Genomic DNA, 27,982 nt, shown 5'->3' with positions numbered 1-27,982 from the left:
AGCGAAATTTTATTCGTCAACGAAGGAATTTTCGAGATTCTTACATCTGTTGCACCGGCTTGGTACCCCTCCTGCTCTTCGCCGTGGAACTGCCATGGTCCCTTACTTTGTGACGCTTCAAGAAACATCACAGCGTCATTAAGCATCGCATTAACAATTGGGATCAAGACAGAGATAACGACTTTGGATCACACACCTTTCAAAGATGCATCTCGGAGTTACAGGAGACTATTCCCGAGGGATAACGAGAAACGAGGACTGTTCTGTCGCACAACGGGGAACTCTTGCATCGTGTGCAGATCTTCGGGTATGCGGAAGACACAACGCAGCCGTCGGGCGACAGTGATTGAGAGAATCCGGCCAACTTCAAATAGGAAAACCGACTCACAGGTGAGCGCAAAGACAACGTTATGTTTCGATCGCGCTGCAGATTGCAACAGGACTAAGGCCCAGTTCCACAACTCACGGTTAATTCTTAATCGAGGTTCAACTTGTTTCTCATCTCTTTCCAATTCTAGAATTAGAAAGAGACAATGAATAAGTTGAACCTCAGTTAAGAGTTAACCGTGAGTTGTGGAACTGAGCCTAAGTGCAGTCGTGCGATTTCGTAACGCGCGTGCGAAATCCGGGGTCTGTACCGTCAACGAAAAGGTCGTCATTTCTTCTCACGGTCTTGCAACCGCGCCGGTGAGCCGTATCGCAAAGAGCAACCTGAAGAAACTCTTGAGCATGATTCACATAATTGATTATCGTTCTCAGACAAATCTAAATTTTCGGAATTTAGATTTATTTACACATTCTATACTGCATCATAATTTTCGGATGGTAGTTTGTATTTCGCATATTAAAATTTTCACAGATGCAGGCAATTTTAATGTCGGACATTCCTATTCGGCAAATCAGTTTTGATTTAACTCGAAAAGTTCATTTCGCGATTCCGAAATTACGAGAACGCTTTCTGATTGATAGATTAATCGATTAAATTGGGTAAAATTTGTAATTATGAGAACTACACAAAAATGTTCTTTGTAAGAGCTCATGGTTTGCCGACGAACGAACGATTTTTCGGATAAGCTAAATTAAATCCACGTACTGTGAACATATTCCCATTCTTGCCAACTACTGCGAGATCATCGAACAACAGAAAAAACTTGCGGCGTACGAGCACAAGCCATCGCCATCGAACTTGACCGTGGCCTTCGAAGTCTTTGCGCTCGTATAACGAGATACGAGGAATGTGAGCGGCCCAGAGTCACTGGTTGTACTTACGAAGACTTCGGACTGGTTACAGCAGCTAAATGTCTTATATCAAATAAATATGACGCGATATTGGAATCGGTACGTAATCGGTTTTACGAGGCAACATTTTTTGCACACTTATTAATTTTTGCAATATTTTTTTGCGTGGATGAGCGATATGCATAAATAGGAATTAATTTAATGAACTTCGACTGATATAACGATTTAAGAAATAACATAATAATCCAACATTGGTTACAATTTTATGACAATTAAAAAATGACACAGTCTCTGAAAAAAACAGATCTTTGAAAATAAAAGTTTTACAATTTCATGGATATTTTTTCGTTCATTTCTTCTATTAAAAATATCAATATTTTTTAAATATATGTGCTCAAAGGTTCTTTATATATATGTGGTTATATATAAAGGTTCTCTAAATATATGTGCTATGGTTCTTATTTGTTTAATATTGATTTAATTAAATCTATTATACATTTAAAGCTATTTTAAATAATTTCTACATTTAATTATATATATTTAAATTACAATTTGATGTTTTCTCAGCCCAATCTAACAAACTTTCTCTCTCTCTCTCTCTCTCTCTTTCTCTGTCTTGATTGAAATCTGTAACAATTCTTAACGAGATAAACGTGTAATAAACCGCTTCAGTGCCTTCTTGAAGTCTTCACACAATGCTCAGTCGTAAGAGACCATCTCTCTTTTGAAAAGTCATGACAAATACAAAGTCTTTTCAAAGATGTTTATCCAAGTTCGAGGAAAGTCATTGGAAAAGTTTTAACGAGTGCTAGGTAATAAAGTTTTGCCAGAGCATCCGCATTCGATACAATACCATCACGGTTTGTCATAATTTAAAGAAATTCGTCAATTATATTTTTTCCTGATAAAATCAATCGTTCTTACTGTTTTAATAGTTCTTTTTATTATTTTATATTATTTTATATATAGGATAATTTTAACATCAAAACTAAGAGATTTGATATTTCATAAACTTATTTCAAGAGCAAATTAATAACTATTTAATATAAAAACATGGGATTTTGTTTAACGTTTTTAGCTCATTTAATCATCTGCCTACAATCTGAGATCTTTTGTCCAGCATAAATTCTTTTACTATTCTAGGCTTCCAAAAGCTGTAGAAAAATTGAGAATTAGGTATTTTTCAATGGCGAAAACCGCCAGTGGTGCCATTTTCGTTCTACTAATCATTTCAATTTTTTTCTTTTTTGTGTCAGGTACAGTACAGAATATTGAAAATGTGTAAATACAAATATAAATAATTTTAGCGATGCAAATAAAACCAAAATAACTTTTCTCTATTCGGAAATATAGATAGTAAATCATTAAATCAGCATTTTTTCTGAAATTCCAGTGAGATACCATCGGCAACTATGATGTTAAAAAATCTTTTCAAAACAATATTTTTTAAACAACAATAAATAATATTAGACCGATATGTGAATACACAATTAAGAAAACAATCCTTATTTAAGTTCTTTTTTTTTTATCTTACCTTTATGTCAAGTCAACAGAAACCGAGAAGCATCGTGCATGTCAAACAGGAAAACTAGATTATTCAACAACGGTTCATGTTTTTTATTCGATTCCAAATGGACACAACTCATATATGTGATAATTCAAGACAAGAATTTGCAGCAACGGCGTTGACACATTGGTCTTTTAAATCAGAATCGATGCGTCGAACGATTCACGAGTGCATGATGACCGGTATTCCGTGTATCGCGACGAGTGGTGGTTCGTTTTGATATCCTGCATCGTTGCACTTGATAAATCGTTCTATATTACGAAACAGCGGGAGCTACTATGAGCAACATATAAAAACGAGGAGTAACTGGGAAGATGCATCTAGTGAGCACTTTGTTTCACATCTTCTTTTATTTATTATTATTGTGCGTCTGAGACTGATATTCTTCTCCGTTATTTTTCAAGGAAATATAAGAAGTTATACTTTTACGAAGTCAATTAGTTTTTCGATTTTTTTTATAGAGCGAAAGTTATAATAGTTACAAAAATTATTATACATATATTATAGCGAATTTTTTTTCTAATGTTAATGGAATTAGAACGAGCTAGTAAAGAATATATGCGTAAATCAGAATAAAAATAAATTTTAAAAGTTGTGCCGCACATTCGAAGGCGATTCATTATTCGAGTTGTTCGAATTGAAGCAATTTGTGTATAGATTAGAAAAATAGGAACTTTTATAATATAACTTAAACCCAAGCTATCAATTAATGCCATTTCTATCAATGTGGTTTAATTTTAATTCTAGTTCAATAAACTCTTCATTTTTTTCTAGTTCTAAGAATCAGAAAAAGATGAAGACTAAGTTGAAGACCAAGATTAAAATTAATCTACATTGACAGAAACGGGCATGAGCCTACTAAGAACTTGATCGGTTTAACCGTTATTAAGATTCGATAATCTTAGATACTCGACGAAGTAAAAGAAACACGTCAGTCTTGGAAGTTATAATATCTACATATTAAAAAATATAAAGTGTTTACTTGATACTTGAAACACTACCAGGTACCTAAGAAATTTCGTGTTTTACATATTTAATTGGCATGTTTTTCGTGTATTATTTTCATTCCAGATGTTAAAATGTCTCAACCAGAACTGATTAGCGATCTGGACGTACCTGAAAATCCACAGCACCCCTGTCAATGTTCCACGATTAACAATTTGGATTCTATAAGAACACCGAGGGATAGAATGGAAAGGAATATGAATAGCTCCAGGATCTCTAACAATCAAGATCTCCCGCGAAATTTAGAAACCTTACAGAATGTTTTCGAACCGATACGAAGGTTGGAGAGTCCCCATCAAGATAAATCGCAGATCAATTTGGACAATACTAGAAACGTTGATCTTCTGGAACATCAAGCAAATATATCGTCTAATTCTAGATCCATGAATAATCAGAATTCGTTGTTATCTCTTCATGGACATAATCTTTCGTGCAGTCCTCGTAACTTGGATCTATCTCGCAATTTGGCTTTTGAAGCGGCCCGGAGGGTCCAGGAAACCTCGAGTCTGCAGGACAATCAGCATAATCACAGTTTGACCTCGAGTCCTAGTCCATTGCTAGAGACAGGGCCGAATGTACTTGAGACGACCAGTAAAGAATTAGATAAACAGCTGGAGGATCACGCCGGCTTGTCGCCGCAGAAACAAGGCTCGAGCAAGGAGAAACTGAAAAACGTGCAGCAGGTGTTGAATCCTTATCAGCATCATCACGAAGCGATGGAGCGTGGAGTCCATGGACACTTTCATAACGACATACACAGTCATATTCACAAGCACGCCGACAATTTTAGGAATAACACAAATCTGGACGAAAGCTTGATAGGCTTTCAGCAACATCAGCGACAGCACACACATTATCATCACAACAACGCAAAGACGAACGTCACTCATCACCACACATCCGGAGTACATCACTCACACACGCAAGGAATGACTGGACATCATCATGGAAGTCATCCGGCAACTAGTCTTACTAACCATGTCCATGGAAATTCTGGTTCTCTAAACGGATCTGGTTCGTACTTCCTATTTTTACGATCTTTGTATTAATTATTACAGTATGTAAATGAGTTGGTTGTTGCGTTCTTATTTCAGGATCCGGTTCCATGAATCAAACCAGTTCCGTCACCTCCATCGGACACCACCATCCAACATCCATGCCTATAGCGACTACGATAAACCACCTGAACTCCCCGCACAGTCATCATCGGCTCAACGCTGGTTCCAGCTTGGCTCACCATTCGAACTCTACCTTTCCCAGCGATCATCATGGCACTTCGGGTGCTCTAAGCGGCGCGTCATCGAATTCGAGCATGATGAACCACGGTGGATCGCCTACGGTGCACCGGCACGTAGTCAATGTTACCAGCAGCTTATCGACGACACCCTTGGGTGGTCATCATCACGGCAGCTCGTCGGGTAGTTTAACCGGTCATTCTAGCGTGAACCATCATCACGTCAGCTCCGGTATATCATGCGAGTCCTCGTCGTCGAATGCTAATACTAGGACGCACAGCAGGTTAGATCACGTCCACGATCATCATCATCTCCTACAATCGGTGCACCCGTTGCACGCGAATCATCCCGATACCAGACCGAGAGATCGAGCGCCTTCTAGTTTGGATCATCATGGACATCTCCATGGTCATGTGCACAATCACAGCCACCCGCACGGGCAGAGCGACACTAAAAACGCGTCTCTTATAGGCATCGACGCTATTCAGGTATACAAACCTAGATATCTTATGATTTACTCTACGTAAAAATTGCAAAATTTTCGTACGTGATTATTTTGAGATGCTACAAAATTTTATATCTTTCTCTCTCTGTCTCTTATAATCGTAAAAGGACTGTTTTAAGAAATTAATTAGATTTTGTATGATTGCACTTCAATAAATTTTCCTCGTGCTTTGCCAAATGAGGAGAATGACTTATGCCACCGTTCCGCCCAGCGGCTCGTATATTCCTAGCCGTTTTTGCCGCCACATCTGAGAAAATACATGTTCGTGAATCGCCATATCTCTATCCGCGCACGCTTGAGTTACGTTCGCCGTGTCCTGGCCACGCGAGAAGCTATAAATCGTGTACTAAGCAACGGTTCTGCCCTTAGAGCTTATATCAGGAAATATTTTCAGCCGAGGGCCAAATGTGCAGCGCGCGGACGAATGATTAATGATCGGTGCCCGTTGCAGAGATGTTCGAATTTCACCACGAGTGCGACAAAAAATGTTTTATCGGGTATTCTTTACCTGCAAGTGTTGATAACGAAGCTCTTAATACACAGTTAACATTTAAAAAATCGTACTTCGCTCAAATTTAACTTTAGAACGCTATCGATGTTTTGAATGATATATATTAATATTGATACACAAATTTTACGTACGAATAACTAGATCACTCTTGATTAATGTATAATATAAAATTTATATATATTTCACACTTTTTATAACAAAATATTTATAGATCTTTATATATGTATTAACACAAATAATTATTAACTTAAAAGAAAGAGAGTATCAAATCTTGAAATGATATAACAGTACACTGAAAGAAAAGATTGGCTGCTGCAGCAAATTAAATGATAAAATATGGCATAGCTTTTTTATTTGGCTGCACCAGCCAATTTTTGGTTGCGTTAGCCTATCCGCAATGTCAGTATAGGATTTCGATAGACTAACGCAACCAAAAATTGGCTGTTGCAACCAATTAAAAATGCTTTTTTATTCAGCCAATCTTTTCTTATATAGGTAGTCTCTTTATAACAGTTCAATAAAATCAGGCGACACAGTAGTGTCTCGGCGCTAAGACAAACGCAGCGACACTATATAATATATATTAACACAAAACTGCTTGAAAATTGAAATCACTTCCCAGATAACATTTATATTGTATAAGATATCTAAAAGACGTCTTTCAGATATCATATGCAACATAAATATTATCTGGGTTATCATACTCTCTATTATGATTAGATGATCGCTAGAAGATCTAAACTGATATACGTATAAAAAAGTTTTAAAAGCTTGTTCCTGCTTGTTCTAGTTTTTAGTATGGCAGATTGGATTTTCTAATGAGCACTGAAGGCATAGCTTAGCGTTTAATAACCTCGCCTACTTGCACTTAAAATTTACATACGATAGCATTCTATAGTTAACGATTAATCCTCAAGAGTTAAAGAATTAATTATCGAGAAGGAAAGGGATGTTTGAACCATAATAATGTCATTACTTATAACTTTCACACAAAACACACAGTGGACATTTATTGCCATCAAAATGAATTCATTTTTTATTATTTCAGTACTGCTATTAATATTCGATGGCTCATTCTTATCACGCTTAACGATTCGATAACGATACATTTCAATGTAGATCTTCGTATAAATCTTTATTAGTCATTTCAGAATTACGTGACACTAGTATTACAACTCATTAAATATTCGCGTGATGCAAAAAAATTTTGTTTTATTAAATGCTTTCTTCCTTATTATTCTACTTCATCAGATTATCATTAAACTACCTTGATGTGATTTAATGTAAGTATTTCGACATTTTAGGTCTCAGCTCCAACGAAGAACAAATGTCAATGTCACGTAATGCAATCCGGAGGAAACAACGGAGGAACTGAGGGCGAGAGTGACGGGGGCGTCGAAGTGGCATCAAGAACACATCAACCCCCTGCTCTTCCACCACGTCCGCCACCGAGACCAACGAGACGTTACGAGACGACTACTGCCAATCAATGTAAGTTGCTTTATAATATCTTTATGCATTAGGCTTACAATTTTTATTTATGATAGTAATCACGTTTGAATAAGAAGTTGCTAGTAAAAATATATTAAATTCAACAGTACATCAAACATCTTTCATTCGCCTAATTTTATAAATTTTTTGTAAAATCTAAAACATTTTTTTTAATCTAAATCTTTTTACTTATTATGTTGATTAAATCTTTTGTAAAATCTTTGAATGTAATAATGAAATTTATTGAATAACTTATAATATCGAATAATATTGAATAAATTATAATATCAAACAGAGTTATATTTTTTATTTGATATAATATTATCGCGTGCAATATTTCCCATGCTTGCATATTGATATGAATACTCGATATGAACTACATTAATATTCACTCCACTTAATTTCCATTTAAAATTGAAATATCAGTTAATCGTTAAAACTTCAGCTGGCATTTCCTAAAAATTCGCTGAGTAATTTCGGAATGTTGGCTGGTAGTAGCTCCATCCCATGTCGGATAATTTCACGATTATCCCTATCAATTGCACTATCAGCCGGATGAGGAGGTGGCGATGTTGGCACGCGTTTCTTATCAGACGTGGACGTGCGTTATCGACGACCACGCGTTAGATTTCTACCCCGTTGCTCGGGAAATTGCATCTCTACATTCCTATAGAATTTCAACCCCCGACCGCACCGAGTCGCTCGAATCATCCGGGGGTATATCGACCAGTCGATGCTTGCACCAACCGAGAGTAGGACGATCCTCCCCTATTGAGGGATGTGAGCGACTTGAAAGCGGGCCGACGATACGACAGCCAATGTGCTAACGACGTAACGTTTACGTTCTAAGTGTGCTTGGTATCGTTTCTTTGCCGACATGAAAAAAAACCTGATTCACGCGGATTTTGGACTTGACAAGCACTACTGATCAGCCGCCACCTGTGGGACACATCACAACGTGTCCGCCACCGACGACTGTGAATCTTCTCGAGTGCGCGATTGTCGATACGCGGATTGACTTAAGACGAATAGACGATAAAGATCAACAGGGTGACAATTAGATCGTTTCGGTTTATCGAATATTTATGTGCGAAGCTTAGCATTGAATAACGATCAATTAAGAAGTTGACGTTAGTAATGATTTCCGATGACGATTATTGATGGTGAAAGTGAGTTGACCCAGCCGGAAATGCAAGACGAACAGGTGACCTTGGAAAATGGAGAATTCCCATGGTGACACGTGACCAGTGTAGAATGTAGACACGCATGACAGCGATGAAATGCTTATTATTACAATCAAATCAATTGAATTTTTTTATTATTTCAGTACAGAAAATTTTGAAAGAAGAAGTAAATTATAGATATTTCAAATATATTTCCATGAAAATATAATATGACAATTGTATTATATTACAAAAAATTTTTAACTTAAAGTTTGAAAAATATTTTAAAAAATAGTGCACTATTATTGCTTCAACATCGACAAGCATTAATATCGTCCAATGCAATTCTGAAAAGTGACAAATGCTTTCTTTTTTTAATATCGTCTTAATAGTAAAAGAAATTGTCGATGCTACACGCTACGTTAAATTCTATTCTGAGCAGTTCATATTGATATATAATTCAATGCGAATTCTCTGCGCGAACTATTTTTAGTCTATACACACGTACACAAGAAATCAAATATAAATCAGAAGCTTTACCCGATCTAGCCACAATTATTCAATGCAGTTGTAAGGTTAATCTGTGACGCCATGTAATGACAAATGATGAAACTGTAGTAATCAGCCAGCGGGATTGCTGAAGATTATCGTGAGCTGACGCAAAGCGACACCAGGAAGATGGATGGCTATCCGGTGCTCCAAATAGTGCGTTGTCGCCTCGGGATGGAGATGGACAACCAGGGCTATCCGTTCCCGATGGCGGCACACTCGCACTCGCACTTACCGCATCCGACGAATCACGCGCACTTCCCGAGGCCACATTATTCGCATCCCTGTGGTATGCCGGCAAACCCCTTTCGCTTATCAATCACCCCTTTTTGCTCTCCCTTTGTGCAATCATGTGCATACTTATTAATAGGCACCGCGTGACGCTGTCTTAAGGCAAGGTCAAAGGTTGCGGCGCTTCGCTCTTTCAACGCACGCATAATGAGCTGGATTTTTCTAACATAATATTTCAGATTAATAATTTTAAATTGTAAAATTATAAATTTTAATCAGCGCGTTTTGCTTAAAATTATTCTTTATAAATATTGCAATATTAACGAAGTAATAAATTTCAAACGATTTTCTTCCGTATAATTTTTTATCGATTATTAAAGAATGACTGATGGTTTAGTCTAGCTATTGGAAAATATGATAGGACAATTTAAGATAGCCTGTTCTATAACATTAGGCTCTACTCTTATTTGTACCTTTTTAAACATTAAATCGTAAATTTTCTTAAATGAATATTACTGGACTGATTCATATTGGTTATCATAGTAAAAGTTGTTTTTGATATATCAGCTGTTTACACATGAAATATTTTTATGCATGTGAGGCACCGAAATAAATATCTATAATTTTGCAAGAATTTTTTGAATCAAATTGTAGCATACTTGCAGGATCTATCTTGTAGGATAAATCTAACAAATCTCTTTTTCTCTACCTTCGTGGCTGCTAGTATTACAAATATTTTTCCAGGTAGTATGGAATATTTTAGCAATATTGTAATAACGTTGCAACGTTTTGTACTATCTAGACCTTTAGACATATTTTGTCATATTAAAGCGAAAGTAAATGTTTTGTAACCTTATATCCGTCTTATATACGAAGATCATAAAATTCTGAACAAACATAAAATAACTGATTTGTTCTGGACAAACTTAGGTCGATACTTATTTTGGCGGTAAATATCACAGGTAGTAGGCGTGCCACGACAGATCGGAAGCTAGACATTGTATTACGTCCAAAGAAAACCGCAAAGCTCATCGATTTTCCAACCCCGAATATTTTATAAAGTGGAATGTGCATATGTTTCGACGTTGATGTTACCGATCTCTCATCATTGTCCTCGGAAACGTGAAAACGGTGGATTCACCCTCCGTAGAACGGTATCGAAAGAGCAGTTTTCTTAAAAGGATTCATTCGACTTTTCTTCTCCCTAAGAATTTCCACTCCGTAAATTTTATATCCCGCCTTTGAACGGTAGATTAGGATCACAAAACGCATCTCGCGCTTCAGGTATTTCTTGAAGATATTTATCGAAACTCATACTTGGAGGAACGTATACCGAATCTCTTTCCGGATCTTAAATCGTCTTTTCATCAGATTTTTATTTCAATAGATGCTTTCAAATTTTACCCGATGTATTTTTTATTGAAAACAAATGCAAATTTTTGGCAAACACAATTTATGATCTTCGGTCTTTATAAAAATGTCATACGAGTATATTTTTAACTGCGCTCGCGCTCCAATATTCTATTATTAATCTTCCAATATTTTCTGGCGGTAACAAACTGTACTCGATAAAAAAAAAAGGAATTAATTCTAAGAAAGCTTTTTGAAAATAGGAATATTAGCTCATTGTCTTCAAAGCTACGTGGTATATTGACGCTTGAGAATTCATTGAGAGAGAACTTTCAATACGCGGTCGGCGTACTGGACTCAATAGGAAGCTTTGACAATGGAAATCGAACCCGGATGCCGTCAGACGAAGTAACACACCTGTGTTGAACGTTACAAAAGCAGCATCGTAGGCATTCCTCAACGCGATAGAAACAAAATCAATGGTTTCTGAGTATTTCTACGAGAATTGCAAGATAGGCGAAGAAATTGATAAAAATTTATTCGTACTCCAATATTTTTTAATAAATAATAAATTAAAGCGCCATGTATCAGCTCGATTTAATTGTTCTTTTTTTCATTTTCGTTATACATTGATTTACGGAATTTTATATCTTTCATTTTTGTGATTGTAATCATTTGTGATTGTAATCAGGTGTCTATAAAGGCCTATTCGATGGCTTTAAATGTTGTCCTTTGTGGGACTATTGACCCCTTCTGGGAGAAATCCCCAGCGGGAGTAAACCGTGCTGGGTCTTCGGTTAGCAGGATAATGATTGTCCTCGCGTGAGAACCTAACAACCGTAGTCCTGATCTGGTCACAATGAGAAACGTGCCGCGAGCGAAATTCCACGAATATCCGTAGACAGCGATTACTCTCAAACTCACGTTATATTCCCGTTTCGATAATGCATCGTTGGCGAGATCGAAATTAACTGCAGCCTTGACATCACCAGATTTACGACTCGCGTCATCGATAGTCAAATGCTTCTCGTGTATCATTTAACTTTATTTCTAGAACTGGAGAGAATATTTGATGCAAATATTTAGCGAATTTAAAGCATATTTTTCAAAACGTTTTTAAATGAAAAATCAATTTAGTTTACCATAGATTAACCATCTATAATTTGGGTTCTTTTTGGCATGAAATGAAATTTTACTCTCAAATTTCTTTGACATAAAGGAAGATGGAGTCTGGTTCATTTTTCTAAAATAATCGAGAAAACCATTTGATAATGTAATAGACATGTTGAAAAGTAATCTTGAATTTTTCTACATTTTTTTGAAAGCCTAGAACAGTAAAAAAACATGGGTTGGAAAAAAAGATCTAGGTTTCAGAAAAAGGGAGTAAAATACAGACAGAGAGAGTTAAATGAATTAAATTGAATTAAGTGAATTAAAAGTAAATTAAATTGTGAAATTTTTAGGAAGAGAAAGTAACAACAATCACATTAGTAAATGGATTTAAATCAAGTCGTAATCTTGAATTAGTTATCAAAATATTGGAACCCCATGCACGCGCAAGGCTTTTTACTGGAGCGATTAGAATTTCATGGATCGCGATTTTACAGGTCACACTGGCGATGGTGGTTGCTGCAAAAAGTACGTTGTCCTTTGCTATCTCTGTGGTGGATTGAGCGCGGCAGTCGGCAGCCTTTTTTTGGCGGTACACGCAATCCTTTCGGCCCACACGGATAGTTTAGCGCTCTTCGAGACCGTGCCGTCTTACATTCCCGGAATTATGGTGAGAGACAAAAATCAATCCGGTCGCATTGCCAAATGCATCGATCTTAACGTGCTACCCATTCTAATTATTTATACGCAAAAACATTAAATGTATCAAGCAACAGCATTGAGTAAATTAACTTCAAGCTGCCAAGTTTTTTATGCTGCTGGCATAATTTTATGTACATGACTAATTCCTTTTAATTTTATGAGCTTTCGCGCAGCGAATCTGTAATGCGTATAAATAATTGCTTTATATGTTCAATTACCACGGTGATAGTAATATTTGAATCGCACAGTGATTTAATAATTTGACGAATAACTTGATGAATAATTAATTTGTCGTTTCAGTTGATCCTGATGGGTTTCTTCACAATGCTATTGGCTAGACGAAAGCACAGATACGGACTTCTAGTAAGTTTACCGCGTAAACTTTTCGTCCCCACAGGAAAGCCGTCATTGCCGCTGACAGTTCTGTTATTAAACTGGGTTTATAACTTTTGCAGATGAAAGTCTGCGGTTCTGTGGGAGTGGTGTGCGCGCTGGTGTGCGTGCTCGTCACCGTCACAACTACGGTAATTCACATGTCCCGATTGCAAAACCTTCGCGAGTGCGTTTACACTGCGCGAGCGAGGTATGTATATCTTTCTCTCATTTATATATCCCAGAAGAAATTACGGGGCCATAAAGTGGCAAAACGCCTCGCCGTCATTATGAAACAGCCGTATAGTTTGTGATGATAATAATGTTTCGTCTTATTATATGAAATTCAATCGTCCCTGCTATATAATCGAAATCTCTTTCTCTCTCTCTCTCGTGAAAATGTTAGATAATAAAATAAATCTTTCTTAATTTACCTATTCGCTTTAAATATATTACATTAGAATACCATGTGATCAAAATTTTTCTCAGAACTCTTCACATGATTTTTAAAATTTTTATGTGAATTTTAGAATTTTTCAGAATTTCTGTATAATTTTATAACTTCTTAGAAAACGTTTTATGTAAGTTGGAACACTTTTCAAAGTTCTGAGAAAAATCTGCACATATATCTTTTCTAAAATTCTTTATATTATATATATGAATTCTAAAATATTCTAAGGTTTTTTTAATGTTCTCACATTCTGTAATCTCTAAAAAACTTATAATATCTGAAAAAGTTTTTTTAAAGATATTTTTAAAGAAATTTTTATAAACTTAAAATATGACAAATTTTTCAAAAATTATGAAATATTATGAGAACTTTTTTCACTAGGATATTGATCGTTTTCCAAATGAAAAGTACAGATATTAATTTGAAGCTTCGATGTGATGATTCACACAGATCATGCACATGTTACGGCGCGCCGCAATCGAAGGGAGATCCCGGTGTGCTTTTCGAGGGGACTCCTCACTGCGAAGCGGTGCACGGCGCATTGTCAGATTGCCTAAGGGCCCTTTTCGGCGTCTCGGTGGCCGGTATATTGGCCTGCATATTCTCGTGCATGCTGGTATATCAATTGTTGAGCCACGAGAAGAAGAAGATGTACTGGGAGCAGTTGGAGCTGAGATGCAGATCATTGTATGGTCAAGGCAGCACCGTGGGACCGCCGGCTGGGTCCTGCGGATGCTGTAACGATTGCGGAGGTGCGAATCCGTGGTGGGCCCAAACACCTGGAAATCTATACACGCCGAATCCTGATATGGCGCCATCCAGGTGCGTAAGATATAATAATATTGTTCAGAAAATATATATTATATATTTAAAAGCTGTAGATATGAAAAAGTTTCTCTTTTTAATAAAAGTTACATAATAAAAATATACAATAAAATTCGTATCGACTAAAAACCTTTAAAAATTGCAAACATGCAACATTTAAAAAAAATCTTTATTTTATTAGTGAACTACGTACTATATAATCAATAGCCAATTTACAGCTATTTAAACGTTCAATATACGTTTATATTCAATAAATTTAATTCCTTTAATTTGGATTTTAATATTTATTAACAATTATTAAAGCATATATATCTAATAAAACTGATAGATTTCGTGAATTTTATAAAAAAATTAAGTACAATAAGCATTTAAAAATATAATAAATAAAGAAATACATGCGCGTTTTAATTGTATTTTATATTTTTTATAATTCGTGGATACACATGCTATTAATTAAAACGATGTTTTTTCTCAATTTCCGATATTTACAGAAAGACTTTTCGAGTCTCAGAAACGTATTGCGCTAAACGACGCACCCTTTGAAGTTTACTTTTATTCGCCATGGAATGAACTGGCAATAAAACGCGCAGCCACGCACGTCAATTGGTTTTAAAGTACATACACTAGTACAGAGACACTAGTAGATATTTCTCTGAACATTGTATCCAACGAGATACCCGTCTGGTCTGGCATTGATCCCGAGAGTATGCGAAAAGGACAAAAAGAGAGATAAAAGAAAATTATATTTGTATTGCACATGACTCTCGAATCAGTTCGCAGATTGTAAAGTCTTTGTTGAAGAATAATATCGCAGTTATATAGATATAATCGATAAGACGATACTTTTATCGTAATGTATAATATATAATTTATTTTTAGAAACGTACAGAAATTTTTCAGAAAAATCCTAAAATCGAGAAGAATTGCAAATAAGTTTTTCTAATGTTATTTAGGCGATTAAATCAATACTTGAAAGAGCTTCAAAATATTTTATTTTATACAATATTTATAAAATAATAATTTACTATACTTATTTAATTGTTGTGAAGATAAAAAATGATAGAGAGTTATTAATATAGGGAAGACCGGGGCAAAGTGAGTACCTTTTTTTCAATTGCAATTTTCAGTAACAAAGTAAACGATTTTAGTCAAATGATTATTAGTGTTTTATAGAATGATTATAAGACTACAGATGACAATAAAAAGTTTTTTTGGTGTGAAAATGAAATCTCAAAAATTACTTTTGACTATCGAAAATACGTTTGACTACCTAAACATAATAACGCGGCACCTAAACTAACCAAACTTCGTTGGTAAAGAAGACACACGAGATGCTATCTACAATATAAATTGGGAACTCATAAGATATATTTTTGCCACTCAAAATTCAAATGCCAGCTTAGTCCCGGTCTCTCCCCCCCCCCTATATAATTTTAATTTCTACTAAAAATTAGAAGAGTAAAACATATGATAAATTTAAATAAAAATTGACTTTAATTAGAATGTAAAAAATCTAATTTTTATATTAATAGTTGACATATCGTTTTGCTTTTATAGGAGATGGCGATTACCTTGGTCGAGATCGAGAGGTCCAGCACCGAGCCCAGATTCGAATTATGGTTTTCACACGCAAACACGGCCAACAGAAACCAATGTAGAGAGCGGAACCGGCCCTTACAGTGTCTTTAACTCGCAGTCGAGTGGTCCTTATTCCGTTTTAAATGCTCCGAGTGCTCCATACACTCCGAGCACCGCGTCATACAGCGTTCTAGAAACTCCAGTGCCATTGTGGGGACCGCCACCTCCATACAGCGATCCTAACAGTCCTGCCAGACGACCGCAAATGACCGAATCGAGAACCAGAATTGCCAAGAGGATGGATAACTTTGAAAATAACGAAGGTAAAATGTCAATTATTATAAACTAACATTTGATATAATAATGAATAGTATAATAATCAATTAAGAGAAGAAAAAAAATATATATACATATAAAGAATAGAATCGATGATCCATTAATTTCTGGATATTGATAATTAGAAATTAAGTTGTTGCATTTTTCCGAAATGTTCAGACCATAGACCGAGACCTGCGAAGCGTCCTTCCGATAATTACGAGAACGCCGAGGAGATCTCTAATAGCACAGATCCTGAGGGCGGGAACGAGGGAACCATCAAAGGTAGGAGAGCTAGAAAGCCTTTGAAGGGCGTAGAAAATGGGGCGTTTCAACAAGAAACTAATCCCGGCCCGAAACAATCTGAGAGCGAACTGTATTTCGGTGACGTGTCCTCATGCTGCGGACCCGAGAGTAGTTTTTACGATCTAGCTGTGGAAAAAGAAGGTACTTATTATTTCCGCGACGAGATAGAGTAATATTTCTTATCATAAAAATTTTAAATTAAACTCGTTACTTTGGCATTTATACAGAAACTATAATATCCTTTTTACAATTATTGTTATATTTAAATTAAATTTTTTGACATTAAATATAAATCCGTAAGTGTTTTCTTTTTTATTATTACATATCTTGTAAAAATATTCTTATTTACATTGAAGCTGTTGATTCAAAGAATCAAATTTAATTCAAAGAATTAAATTATTTATTTTTAAATTATTGATTTCAAAGATTAAAACGTTTCTTACAACATTTTTTAAAGTGTTTGACATCCTTGTATTGTTTTGCAGGTGCAGAACATCCGGAAGGCGTAGACTATCTGGCGACTAGGCTGGGCAAGCGTCAACTATCGAAGAGATCTCGATTGCCTCTTCCTTTGCCTGCGGACAACGGCGATATTCCCTGTGATAATTATGCGAACAGCGACGAACCGAGAAGCGCGAGAGGTCCGTTTCTCGCTCCTGACGCACAATATGAGGTGATTCAACAAGGTCGCTACTCCTATTACGGGTCGAAAAATGACGAGGAACAGGAAGGTCCGCCCAGTTCCAGTTACTTTCGAGAAGAGGAGAACGAAAGGGGGCGTGAAAGGGATTATAGGGATTACAGAAACAATCAGGAGGAGGAAACGCCACAGTGTTGTTTGAGCGATTCGACGACTCTAGACTCTGGTTGGCAAAGCGGGGAGCAACAGCAATCGGACGATAATGTCCGACCGGTGAACGTGTGATCTTAGACCCGTAAGATTCTTAGCGAAAACGATAAAACATTGATTTCCTGCCAGGAAATGTTATATGAAAACCATTAAATTAAAGTAGCGAAGAAAATGCCCGACAATAGCTTTTGATCTGTAAATAATTTAGATCGATCGTATGTAGGTCTTGTTCTGAAATAAACAAAGCGACTGAAATTGCTGGGATTCAATCCTTTGAACTTAATTGACGGAATAGAGAAATTAAGGAGAAAGTAGTTTGAGTTCGGCAGATATGATCCTAGTTGGTTGATAACAGGTTCGCTTTTGAAAAGTGTAGTTAAACTTAATTAAAAAGTTAATGCACTAAGTTTAAATAACGTAATGTGAAATACTCTCGATGTGCGTGTCAGTTCATATCGATTTTCCTTTTTCTGAAAAAAGCAGAATTACTAAAAAGATTTATTTAATGATAACATTTCGCGCTTTTTAAATTAAAAATAGTAATGAATGTGATGCATGACACAAATACTTTTTCCATAAATAATAATTTAATAGTTATTATAACTTTATTTTCAATGCATTAAATCCATTAAACGAACATTACATGCTACGATATTCTCATCTCTTCATATTAAAATAAATACTTTTATTTTGTTAATACGTTTTTTACGCGAAGTGATTGACGATGAACTATATCGATGCCATAGAAAGCACAACGCTAATGAAATCCAGACTTTAGTGATAATTTATAGTGATAAAAATAATAATAACATTAAACACAAGTGCTAATCTCGATTTCAACGAGAATGAACTGCCATTAATTTTTCTCGTAAGAAGCTTGTCAGTTTAATATAATCTATATAGATGTAAATTTTCTTCTTTAATTGAAGAGTAGACGTGATTAAAGTAGAATACGATCAAGTGATAATTTATACTAATCCTTGATAAAATCGAACAATATGAACAATTAAAACCGTATAAATGATGCATTATAAAAATTCGTATTCAGCATCAGACATGCATCAACGATCATAATGAACAAAGCGAAGTTAAACTTGATTGTTCATATTAAAAAAATGATCACCTATTAAATAAAAATATTAATCTCGTAGGACGAAATATTCATGGCAAATTCTGTGTATTTTTGCTAACTGCAATGTTGCTCGTGCTGCTCGTAGTAATAAATAATAGTGAGTGTTAATAAGTATAATCGAGAAATTATTTGCGATGAGAGATTGAATAAAGGCGAGTGGGAGAAAATGATAAGGAGAATTAGTTACAAGGTTGGGGATCGTTTGTTGAAAATATATATTCACCAACAAACGACTGTATAACTGTTTTACTAACAATAAGAAGATATTCGTTTTATTAGATATTCGTTTATTATTTCATACTATTTATTTGTCTTGGTAGTAATACACGCTACAAGTATCTTTACCTGATATTTTGCTGAAATTTTAAGTCCATTGCGTATTGGAATTAAGATTGTCGATCAACAATTGTTCTTTGTTGGATACACGATAGATACCATGTACAAAAGTGTGCTTTACTCTTGCCAATTAGGTGTTAGTTGTAAATCTCAAATAGTCGTTGATTATCTCTGATATATCAACGGTATGTTCATAATCATAAGAAATATTTATAATGAGAATTTAATTTTTTGCGATTAATAAATTGTTTCATTGTCATATAATTCTGGTTTATTTCTTATCTTGCTTGGTATCCGCGACTGAAATATTTCGTTCCATATTTTTCCCTCGGTTGAGAATTTTATGCGGATCTTTCATTTGATGTATGAATTTGTATTCCCTTATAAAAGCGTAGTGATTAATTATTTATTTTGATTATTAAAAGCACGATTATTCAGTACTTTTAATGTTCAAAATAAGCAATTAATTTTTCATCTGTCAGTATTAAAGTGAATTTCTGTAAGAGTTGTTATTATCAATACTTATTAATGAATTACTTATTGTTTAATGTTCTTTAAACATTACTCTCTTCAGAATTCAGGTGGACCAAGGACAATATGGAAAGATTAATCAAACTAATTAGATTACTAGAATACTTGTCGATTGTCTATTTTCGTTACCGGCCGCTCAAGACACAAACGTGAATAAAATGCATATTTTATCATTCAAAAGCATAGTCAAAGTGTAGTGAAAAAACTTATGATGCAATTTAGAATGAAGTGTACCTTAAGGGCGAGCCGCGAGTCGTAAGTCCGTTGCACCATTGAACAATGTACTTGACAATGATTAAGAATAAAGGATGATTTTGCGAAGAATGCTGCGCACAATACGACGGATATGATAATCCTCTCCTTAAACCGTGGCTTGTCCTTCATATCACAAAAAAATTATTCGATATGTAATAAACGTGATAAGCCAAAGTGGAAATCCCATTGCATGTTAAATGTAGGTATATATATATCATAAAATAGAAATAATATTTATTTCAGAATATATTTCTTTGTAATGTTCGCTATGAGTACAATGTCTTTTGTATTATCCATTCAAATCTGTACAGTACGAACACGAATGCAACTTCATGCACGCGAGTAAACGTTCGAAAGGAATGCGGATTCTAAAGTGATATTGCTATTGTTAATAGTTTCCTTAGCTAATATCAGTAGCCTCGTTGGCCAATATTGAATTGCTTGATATATCGTAACAAGTCATTAAACTTTCACAATGAGTATATGAATTAAAGACAACGCTTGGCACCTAATGTCATTTTCAATTCGATTTTTAGATCGTGAGACACGCAAGTTTTACGAGTTAAAATTTATATTTATCGAGAAATGTTGCAGTCTTATTAAATATATCGTGTAATCAGTTTATATATGTTAATTAATCAGCATTACTAAATCTATTAATTAATCAATATTACTAAAGCTATTATTAAATAGAATCTGTAACATATTTTTTTTTAAATAATATTTTTTTTCTCTCTAAACATGATTGAAATTCTGTTTACATGAGAATAAAATGTAACTTCGTATTGTATCGTAAATCGGAATTTCGTAAATATTATCAGAACTTCCACAGAAGCTAGAAATGTTCTAGATATTGCTACACAGATTGTTAAACAGTAATATATGTATGTACAATATATGAGATTCGTATTACAATGCACGTCAATTGTTTTTGTACTGCATGATGGAGTTTAATTAATGAAGATTGCGAGCACATTCGTATGAAATTCAATGATACGCTTATGTTGTATATACATATAATTATCGTTTAATAATCGCGTTAAAGTAACGGTTTTAAATAAATAATTTGCTTATGTAAATAATTAATGCTTAAATAAATGCCTTAAATAAACGGCGTTTAATTATTCTTGATCGAAACTCAGTTGCAAACTGTTTACAGAACATGTAGTCAATTAATTATTCTCGTCCGATTAAGAATATGAATCAATATTAATTCATCGAATTGTGAAAGATAACACAGACGACAGTCTGCTATAGCAAGTAATAGTAAATAATTCGTATTGTTTTTATTGCTTGCCACTAAGATCGCCGTGCAATTTACCTTTGAATAAGCATTGTCACATATCTATCAAAATTTGGTTTGTTATTTTAATATTGTACATACAATAAGTAGAACGTATATTATAATTACTCTAATATTTTATGTTTCTACAATTAAAAGTAAAATGTATGTACATATCTGCGTCACAAAAAGAAATGAGTGTAAGTAATAAACAAGGTAGTATATGCTAGAAGAAACTGAGATCGATACAGTATTATATTATCTATAGTATTAAAGTAATAATAAAAAATAATTAAATCGCTAAGTGCAAAAAGGACATAAATCCAGGATTCACAAAATTCCAGATTTAAAAAAAATGATATGTTACATCCTATCAACATAAAAGCTTTTTTGATGAAATTTTTGAGTGGCCAACAACTAAACTTAAAAAGCAATTAGAAAAAAATTTTTTAATAGTCAGTATGTTTTAATCTTCCCCGGTAATGATTTTTGTTAAATAATTTCATAAATGTTGTCCTATCGGGGTTGGATTATCTTTTCTTCATTTTATTTTAATTTATTCTTGTGACACCATTATTATTCTTATTTAAAATTCCATAATGTTGCCAGCAGAGAATTAATTCCAGTGTTTTCGAAATTGTTTTGTTTAAATTATCTCATATTGTTTAATATATAAAGAAAGATAATTATTATTTAACATAATTTAAAATAAATAAAGTATCTAAACAAATTATAAAGAATCTTTGATTTTTTTATCGATTCAATTTCAGGAATATTTAATAAAAATGTTACGAAATATTTCCAGATTCTAAAGTAACGTATACTAACATCGTGAAAAAAAGATGAATGAAAAATTTTATAAATGTTTTTAAGATTTCTACGAAAACTCTATTAAAATTAGAGTCTATTTTAGAGTTATTAGCTTCAAGCACCTTCAACAACTCTATCCGTTGCTTGATTTGCTAAGAATCTCTTTCTTTCCCTGTATTCTCTATTAGATTCCGGTAATGGTAATCGCGGACCGATACCATTATCAGCGAGTCCTTGCAAATTCTGAAGAGCTTCGGACAGCCGGCGATCGTGATCCAAGATGTCCGGTTTGGGTGCTGGAGGTTTTTTCTTTTGCAGTGGTAACCTCGTCGTCTTTAATTTGACAATGACATTACCGTTTTCCGGCAGTTGATTCATCATTCCGCAAAATGCAATCTTTGCACTTAGTAGCGACCAGAAGATCTCCAAAAGAGAAGCCATCAAGACGTTTAAAGTAAGCAGCATTCTGGCATGCGAGGAGTTCTCAAAATGGCTATGCCGGAAGGTCTCAGTTTTTTCCTTCGTCAAATTCATTGATCCTTGTGTAACGTTCATTGTGCTTTTATCCTGGAAAATTTCTCTGGATATCATCATCCTTTCTTCAAACATGAATGACGCTTCCGTCATCGTGGGATCATTGCGATTTTTAGCATTAATATGAAAGTCTGATGTATTAAACTCGATGTTGGGAGATTTGAATGTAACAGGTAATTTAGTAGAATCGTTAATTTTCAAGAAGTCATAATCTTCAGTGAAGTTAAATGAATAATCCTCGGTCGACATAATATCCGCATGACTATCATTTGTGAAATCGTTGGCGGAATGAAGGGAATAATGCGGATCGAGGATTTTCTCCAGCGGCCACACAAATCCATTGGTGCTGTTGGAAGCTGCCGCAACGTCGAAGATCGTAACGATGAAGCAGAGGATCGCTGCTACCAGAGAGAAGAGGTTACCGTAGAAGAAAATAGTGATGTTCCGGTCGATGTACCAACGTCGCCAAGCGAGGAGACCTGTCACGAACGGCACCAGGCATGCAATAAACAAAATCGGGCCCTGCAAGGACAAGGCGAGGGTACCCAGGAGGAGGGACAGCGCTCCGAGGCCAAAGTGGATATATAGAGACGACAGCGGTGGTTTTGTTTTCACTTTGATAACGTACACGTTCTCCGTCATTGTCTTTTTATTAAATCGCGATTAATAAGCACTTAATGGCACCAACAATTTAATTCGAGGGATCCGATCGAGAGAAAAATTACATTAAGCACAATGTATTCGGCATATTTATTCGACATAAACTCAATTCATGTAAGTTCGCACAGTTCATTGTCTCTCTCACTCATATCTTTAAAAGTTTACATTTCCATAAATATCATCCAATGTCGAAGAAGCATAGATCTTATCCAAATGGTTTGTAAAGCATTCTTTCCTTCCTTGCACTGTCAAATAAAAAAATTAATAAAATGTAGTAAATATTTGTTGTGTTACAAAATACATATAATAAAAGAATCATAAAGATAAAATATTTCATGAATGTATTTACAGATTAAAATATTATACGAGATAGAAGTTGATATAACTTAATACAAATTTTTTAATATATAACAATATATCAAAACAGGGTTCTTATCGTTCTCATTATAATTTTTATTAATTTAAAAGATAAAATAATACAACGTCTCTTTAAATGAGATTTTCACATTTTTTATTTATATTAATTTATTTTAATTATTACAAGCAGTATAATAAATTGTGTATATGTACCAAGCGCAACGTAAACTAGTAATTTGATTGATTGGAAAGCGGATTATAAAGTTGGAAAATTACGCGAACGATTGTGAATAATCAAATGAGTCACGATGCGCGATAGCAACAATCTTACAATCATTTATGATTATACCGGACATGTAATCCATAATCAAATTTGAGACAAGATCAAATCGGGAACGTTTATAATGGGTGAAGTCGACGTTTTGTATAGTAAAAGAAGTTGCATCTATACTTCCGCGTTGCTATTGAGAACAACCGACTAATTATAGTAACCGCTTTTTTACTTAATTGAAGTCTTCGTTGATCTCCGCAGATTTTCCTCCATGCGCGGCGACTTATTGTTAGAAGAAGAGATAGAAGTTTTACGCAATCTATGAATAACAATCGTTCGCTCATGACTGCAGCCAGTCGCGCGCAACACAGAGCTGACACCATAATAAACATTTCTGTCATAAGTGAAGTGAAAGAATAAGATTTTATTGAATGAACATATTTCAAAATTGGTATTTTTTACTTTAATACTGAAACGCTATACAGAATAACGTGAGATTGAAAGGAAATTGTACGCGGTAATTGAAGCAACATTCAAGTAAGGAATTTATTTCAGAGCTGCAACTAAATTAATCCAAAACCAGTTTTTATCTTGTAACTTGGTTTATATTTATTCGTGCGACTGATTCAGTTAATAGGCTGAAGGATTCGACGCGTCGTTACCGTCGATCTTTTACTTTTTTCTCGTTCTAGTATTATGTAATTGATTACGAGACGTTGCGATTATGTTGCAAGTGTGCTCCTGTTCCTTTGGTATTCGTTTTTACGTCGAATTAGTACAACTCGTGTGAATCTTCGGTGAAATTTCTGACGAACAATGAACGTGTGTTTCAAGATAAATAATTCAAACATGTAATAAGAATAAACTATATAAAAATTTTATGTATAAAAATGTAAAACTTTTTCTTTTTATTTCAATGTTATTGTAAAATGTATAATATATAAAATTTGAGAAATTAAATATCAAATTTTCGAGAACTATACTATTTCTATTATTTCTAGTTATATTAAATTTTATAAATATTGTTTGATCCAAGTAATATTAATTTTACTATTAAAAAGTTTACAAACCTAAATTATTTTTCAACATTTACTACATATAATAATTGGTATACAACTCTCTTAATAAAAAAGATTAATTTTATTAACACATACTATATATCACATAAAACATTTTTTTTAATATCATGAGATAATTAAATATTTATACATTAATTTAATGTGTTGTATTAATTTTATATCAACTTTATGTTCATAAATATACAAATGTATAATAATAAGAAAATGAAAATGCACATCTAACAAAAATATGATTACGTAAGTAATAATTAAATTTTTCAAATTTTATTTTATTAGCGAACTTGTCTAAGAAATGTGTGTAATAATTACTGATGGTAATATATCGATCACGTTCGATACTTTTTCCGCTCTAAGAATTAATTTCGGTTCAATCAACTTTCAGAGAACACACTTTCGGATATTGTATTTCGATAACATTGAACTCACGGCTTGATAAACGATCACTCGCGCGCGGTACTTGAGTAGTGACTGAACTACGAAGACTAGTCTTCGTTGAAATTGCTATGAAATACTGAACGAGCCTCCCACGCAACTCCGACTTGCAGTGAAAGGGACAACATAGAACAACGCCGGATAAGCGTACCTTTGACTAGCATTAAATCCTGTTCACATCATCAGCATCTCATACTTGCGCGGCAAAACGATCTTGGCAATGAGAGATAGATATTATCTTGCATTTTTTCTTTACCGTACATCACATTGTTATACATGCAAATATACAAGAAGAAACAATGGAAGTACGAATAAATCAGAAGAAAATTATAAAAATAATTACTTTTTAAGTAATGAAGTTTCTTTGTTGTATACTTGAATATTTTAATAAAAAAAAGAGCAAAATGTTAATACATTATCATAACGAAAATCTATGTATTTAAGTATGACTCGATGAACTTTTTGGAATAATAATCACCTTACTTGTCTCTCACGAAAACCCTTCCACTTGGTGTGAAAGTCCCGTTATAATCGAAGATAACTCTCTCAGAGAGCAAATGTATCCCAGGGTCTTAGCGCATGAGCCAACCTTTATTGTTAACTGTAGAAACACGTGAGTTCAGCATACGACCTTTTCGATGGATCATCTGCAGATTATATTGCGACAGAATTCCCATAGAAATGCGTAAAACAATGAAGAAGCGGTACAAAATCTTTCAATTGTTACTATTTAAATTACAGTTAAATTAAGTTAAATTACAATAAATATAAAAGAATTACTTTTTCAATTTGATGCTTTCGAATACCGTTTTATGATCGAATAAACCAAGAAATGATGCAAAAGAAGTTTCTAGTAAAAATTATTTTAGATATCGAGGTCATCTACTATTATAACTAAATTGATCATCATGATTGTTAATAATCCTAAGTTAGAACGATATTTGAGTTAATATTCATCGCTTTTAACTGCAGAGAAATTTGATCGTAGCCAATTTAATTATTAAAAATTACTGATTTTCTTTTATAGTGAAACTAGTTATAAATATATTTTTGATTATGTAAGCATCATGAATTTCTATTTAATGTGGCATAACCTTATCTAAAAGCATACAGAATATAAGAGATAAAATCGTAACACGTCTCTTCAAAATTTCTTCAACGTTTCTTCACGATAATAATCATGGATGCATAAGGACTAAGATTACCTAATGCGATTGCTTAACTGATCCTAACAGGATTATTGTTATTAATATCGTTGTATAATTAAGAGGACGATCGAGAAAGTATAGTTTAATAGAGCTGCGGCAAACAAACTTGCGCATTACACCATAACGGTATCTCAACGGATCGCAACAATCTATTAAATTAAACGAAAGAGGGAACTTTCACGATGTTGCAGCAAAACCGTCGATAAATTATTCATGCAAAAATTATGAAGCGCTTTCGAGAAGATCGAACGTTGGCACTGGAGACATCGAACTTCCTGTAACATCGATTGAACCGCAAACTCGTTCAAGCGGACGAAGTTGCGTTTTAGAAAGATATGCAAAAAATCAAATCCTACTGCGTGACTTCGTATACATGGAGATAATCACGATCAATGCATGATTTGTTGCATGTAAAAACAAGTCGTGCATTAAAGATACAGTTAGACGTTGCTTGCTTTGCTTGGCATTATTAATTGAAATGAGCAATATAATATATTTAGCATCGCATTTTATTATAGATTTGAAAATATGACAATCACAAGAAATAATGAATAAATAGTCGCACATATCTAGATTTATTTAGAGATGTAAATATAGAGAGTAAGTTCATCAACTATCGTTTCTCATGCATCATTGATACGAAAAATTTGTATAGATGTGAAAATAAAGAACCTTTTAGAAATTTTTTAATTTTTTTTAAAAAGCAAAGACCAGGTAAAACACAGTCATAATGATATCATAGGACGTCATCATGACTCATGTGTTACTTATAAGTGAACTTATAAATGATAAATAAGATCATGATGACTATTATGACTTTTGCGTTCTATTGTACTTGGAGAAATGTTTGGTAAAAAAATCTGAAGTCACCTACCGTAAGTCGCACAACAATTCGATTAACAGTTCGAGCGTGAAAATATGTCGATCAGAGGATCGATCTGGTTTCTCTCGTGATATCTCCTCGTTTTCTCTGTACTTTCACGTCAGCGTGCATCTGTAAAAATGCCCCGAAATGCGTGCTTTTGGTGTTTTCGTCGTACGGGCCAAGCGCGCCGTTTCGAATCCTTTCATTAAAGTGACTTTTCGGCCGTTAACGTGCCGGTATGCCTAAGTGTACGAGAGACATATACTCGATACTCGGTGAGCAAGGCATACAACATGTTTGCGACCGAAATGCATTTGTGTTGGAGCAGCTGTTATTCTATCGGGGCACGCGTCTCAACGGTCGTGGCAGCTGCCCAGAAAATCAACTATGGTATCCTCACTCTGAGTTCTTTCCACGACAATGTAAATTGCAGTCGTTTTTGTTTTGTACATGCATGTAATTATACTTTTACTATAAAATAAAAAATGTTTTTATATTATGTATTAAAATATAAAAATTAAGATAAAGTAATTTGAAGTATGTAAACAATAGAAATTAAATCCACAAGAACATAATAAATAATTTGTGCGATATAATAGTACAATGTTTATTTTTAACATCATTTCTTTCAAAGTTTCTTTTTTGTAAAAAAAATGCTTGTTATGTTTAAACATTTTTAAGTATTTACTATGGAAAGAAAAATATACGCTTGTTGTTTTCATACATTTTTTATGTATTTACTATAAAAAGCGAACAATTATTTATAATATAATGTTCAAGAACGTCATAGGTTTCGCGTAAATATTTATATTAAATCGCGAAAGTCTCATAATTTAGTCAAATGATTAGCATGTTCTTTGGCAGGCATTTAAAGT

The 27,982-nt window shown here is 34.1% G+C and overlaps 2 protein-coding genes across 3 annotated transcripts; one reads left to right on the top strand and one right to left on the bottom strand.

The window, feature by feature from the left end:
* The first annotated feature begins 19 nt into the window (after positions 1–19).
* On the top strand, positions 20–17,911 carry LOC108728833 (uncharacterized). Of its 2 annotated transcripts, none has more exons than XM_018457627.1 (11): positions 20–390; positions 3,878–4,825; positions 4,906–5,534; positions 7,367–7,553; positions 12,454–12,626; positions 12,959–13,021; positions 13,114–13,241; positions 13,932–14,303; positions 15,864–16,207; positions 16,380–16,646; positions 16,991–17,911. In XM_018457627.1, exons 2-11 carry the CDS (start codon positions 3,886–3,888, stop codon positions 17,428–17,430), a joined length of 3,543 nt encoding a protein of 1,180 aa, XP_018313129.1. In that variant the 5' UTR covers positions 20–390; positions 3,878–3,885; the 3' UTR covers positions 17,431–17,911. The 2 variants fall into 2 exon arrangements, with proteins under 2 accessions (XP_018313129.1, XP_018313130.1); XM_018457628.1 differs by lacking the exon at positions 20–390 and adding an exon at positions 3,008–3,015.
* A 3,904-nt stretch (positions 17,912–21,815) lies between these two features.
* LOC108728717 (uncharacterized) lies at positions 21,816–23,091 on the bottom strand. The gene has a single exon (XM_018457451.1). The coding sequence runs from the start codon at positions 22,875–22,877 to the stop codon at positions 21,816–21,818; it is 1,062 nt and encodes a 353-aa protein (XP_018312953.1). The 5' UTR covers positions 22,878–23,091.
* Positions 23,092–27,982: the final 4,891 nt, after the last annotated feature.

The sequence above is a fragment of the Mycetomoellerius zeteki genome, unplaced genomic scaffold (assembly GCF_001594055.1).
Source record: "Mycetomoellerius zeteki isolate Tzet28-1 unplaced genomic scaffold, Tzet1.0 scaffold64, whole genome shotgun sequence".
NCBI lineage: Eukaryota > Metazoa > Arthropoda > Insecta > Hymenoptera > Formicidae > Mycetomoellerius > Mycetomoellerius zeteki.
This window is presented reverse-complemented; position numbering and strand designations above follow the sequence as displayed.